General features: G+C 51.8%; 1 protein-coding gene across 1 annotated transcript in view; it reads left to right on the forward strand.

Annotated features, from left to right (window-relative positions):
* The first annotated feature begins 2,439 nt into the window (after nucleotides 1–2,439).
* GASK1A (golgi associated kinase 1A) overlaps nucleotides 2,440–2,991 on the forward strand; it is an 18,521-nt gene continuing 17,969 nt past the window's right edge. The window contains exon 1 of the mRNA XM_005423989.2: nucleotides 2,440–2,766. Coding sequence (XP_005424046.2) covers nucleotides 2,764–2,766 — 3 coding nt within the window. The 5' untranslated portion in view covers nucleotides 2,440–2,763. The remainder of the gene's footprint in view (nucleotides 2,767–2,991) is intronic.

Consider the following 2,991-nt stretch of genomic DNA (forward strand, 5'->3'; position numbering starts at 1 on the left):
AGGGGATAGCAAAGAAAAAGAAGAGAAGAAAAGCAACTTCCACTGTTCATGTATTCACTAATTTTCCAGAATGCAGTAGCAGGGATGCTACTTATGGGATCTGAGGCTGTGCTGGTGGGCTTAGCACTACCCAGCTCAGGTACAAGGTACTCACAGTCCTGTGGATTTGGGGAGTCCTGCTCAGGAAATCGTTTACAATGCACTTGCTTCTTAGGTCTGGTTTTTAAATCTGATTTTTGCACGGTGAATGTCATTAAAAAGCAGGGGAAGGAGGGGGGAAATAATTTTTTTGAAATATCATAATGTTTGTTTCAAGGCCCACTAGATTTACCCTGCTGGTTTGGCCACTGATCACCTGAGTCTGTCTGCCACAGCAGCCATCCCAGCCTGTTTCTGATGTCAAATTCCTCAGCTGTCAGGCGTGCATTTTAAAGGGTTATTTGTGGGGAGAGGCAATCCGGAGGGACCAGCCAGAGAGCTCGGCCTGTCAGTCAAGGTTTGCGGCGCTGCCGCACTGACAGGAATCATTTTGACAGAAAATTGCATCTAAATGGAATCATTTCAAAATTAAGGAAGGGAGATGAAAGCAAAGGCTTCTGAAATGAGGTGCCACTGATAAGTGGTGATGCACAGGGTTCAGCCTCTGGAGCCCTGCAGATCCCTTCCCTGGCACTCGCTCTCTCTTCGGACAGACCATCCTTGTGCCAAGGCCAACAGCGGGTTATTGCTAATTACTTCATATTGCTAATTGTATTAGAAGTGTTAGGTTATTACCTGTCCCCAGGGAATTGGCCTCAAGGGAGGTGTTTGGGGATGTTCAATGCTGCAGTGTCCAGGACAGGCAGGGGTCCATGAGGTTGGTGGTGGCAGCAAGGAGGGGTGCAGGGCTTGGTTTCTGCACCCCTTCCTCATGCCCAAGGATGGCATGGAGTGGGCTGTGCCAAATCCAAAATCAGGAACACTGCTTTGGTGTGTAACCTTCAAAGCACTCCTTTTCTTAGCTATAGTTTTGAGTAGCAGTCGAAGGGGTAGGGAGATGTACAACATTAAAATAAGATGCACTCAGTGAAGGCCCTGGGGCGCTGGGACTGGCACAAGAGAACACTGGGCAAGGGCACTGAGGTGCCATCATTGTTTACACCCACCGTGTTGCACCACTTTGTGAAATGTCACTGTGGACTGTGCATGGTCAGTGAGCTAGAATGGGGCTTGGGGACACAGGAGCCTCCTCCTGGGTCTGCCACTACCCTCCTGTGCTGCCTTGGTCAAGTGACTTCACCCAGTTTCCCTCAGCCTCATCCTCTTCTCTTTTTAGACCACCATATCTTCTTTATAGCTGACAACAGCCTGTACTGTGCCTTTATCAGATTTTTTAAAAATACAAATATCAGTAAAGAACAATGCTGATCAATCTGGTTTGGTTTATGGTTTCCTGGAGGAGGTAGTTGCACATGTCAGGGAGCTGGAAAGCCCCCACAACTGAGACAGAGGGTGTCCTCCTGTCCCCAGGCTGGGCTGGTTGGGGCTGAAGCTGGGGAGGGGCTGCAGTAGTTGGCCATGGTGAGGCACTGATGGGTTTTGCTTGGCCACAGGCCAGAGCTGGAAGGGGAAAGTTTTATGAAAAAGAAATGCTTTGCAACCTGGCAGCTGCCTGTGCATCCTGCCTGGCCATGGAGGGCTCTTGAAACGCACTGCTTTCCAAAGCAATGCCTCCAGAGCCTCTTCTCCCAGGGGCGGGAGGAAAAGGCTCCTGGGATTCACCCTGCACCAGGTGCTGGGTGGGGGAGCTGCTCTGGGCATGGCAGGGCTCAGCAAGCTGCAGTCTGCGCTGCTGGGGGTGCTGAGGGTCCTCTTCCCTGTGCCCCTCTCCTGGCTGCCTGCAGGCACTGGGTGCCCCAGAAAAACAGATGCCTGAGCACCCTAAAAATGGTTTAAATGCATTAATGCCTCTTAATAAATATATATAATAATACATAAGAATATAATAAATCTCCCAGGTCTGTGTGCACTCCAGGCACTGATGTGGCACAGCTTTTTGTTGGACCTTTATTGAAAGGCAAAGAAATGCTAAAAAAGACCTGCAAAGAGCATTTCCTTGGGCACTCATGTGCAGACCTCTGGTTTGCTTTCCTGGCTCTGGGGTCCCTGTGGCCCCTGGGGCTCTACTGGTCCCTCTACTTGGCTGGCACTGGGGTCACTGGGAACAAACGGGCTTGGGAGGAGCACGTGGATCTTCATCTCCTTCTGGCTCAAATTTGTCCATAGTATTGAAAAAAAAAACAAAAAACAAACAGCAAAAAAGCAGCAAGAAGGGCTTTTATTGTGAAAAAGAGACTTTTCAAATGCCTGTTCCCCCCTTCCCAGCCTCTCCACTCCCCTCCTCACAGGGAGGTGGGTCTGGGATGAGGCAGAGTTTGAAAACTCACAGCTGAAGTTTGAAGGGTGTCCTCCCGCCCAGGGGGAGTGGTGACAGGAGCCCAGCAATGCGGGGCTGGGCAGCAGGGGCTGTGGGCAGCCCGGAGGGGCACCCCTGGGCGACAGCCCCCGCCTGGGATTGATGGCCTGGGGAGAGGAAGCGGGCTCATTAGTTGCTGGATAATTTTTTTATTTTTTTTAAATTTTTAAAAAAAACTTTTTGTGTCCTGCGTGGGCTCCTGGTGTGGTATGGAAGTGCCACAGGCGGCCAGCACCCGGCTGAGGAGGTGACCGTGTGCCCAGAGAAGTGCATGAGGAGGAGCGCGTCGGCTGCTGCTGCTGCGAGACATGGTAGGATTTAGGGGTCTCCTTGCTGAGCTGATGGTGGGGAGCAACGCTGGGTTTGCCCCATGGGATGTGAGGTACAGCAGCGTACCCTGGATGTCTCTTGTGCGGGACCGCTCGGAGGGTCAGAGCAGGGTGAGCCAAGCAAGGCGGGGAAGCGCTGCAGCACTGCTCTGTCCTTAAAAGCGTTGGGATGGAGCGGGCAGATTGCAGGCATGCTCCAGGCATGGG

This window comes from Geospiza fortis, unplaced genomic scaffold (genome assembly GCF_000277835.1).
Source record: "Geospiza fortis unplaced genomic scaffold, GeoFor_1.0 scaffold346, whole genome shotgun sequence".
NCBI lineage: Eukaryota > Metazoa > Chordata > Aves > Passeriformes > Thraupidae > Geospiza > Geospiza fortis.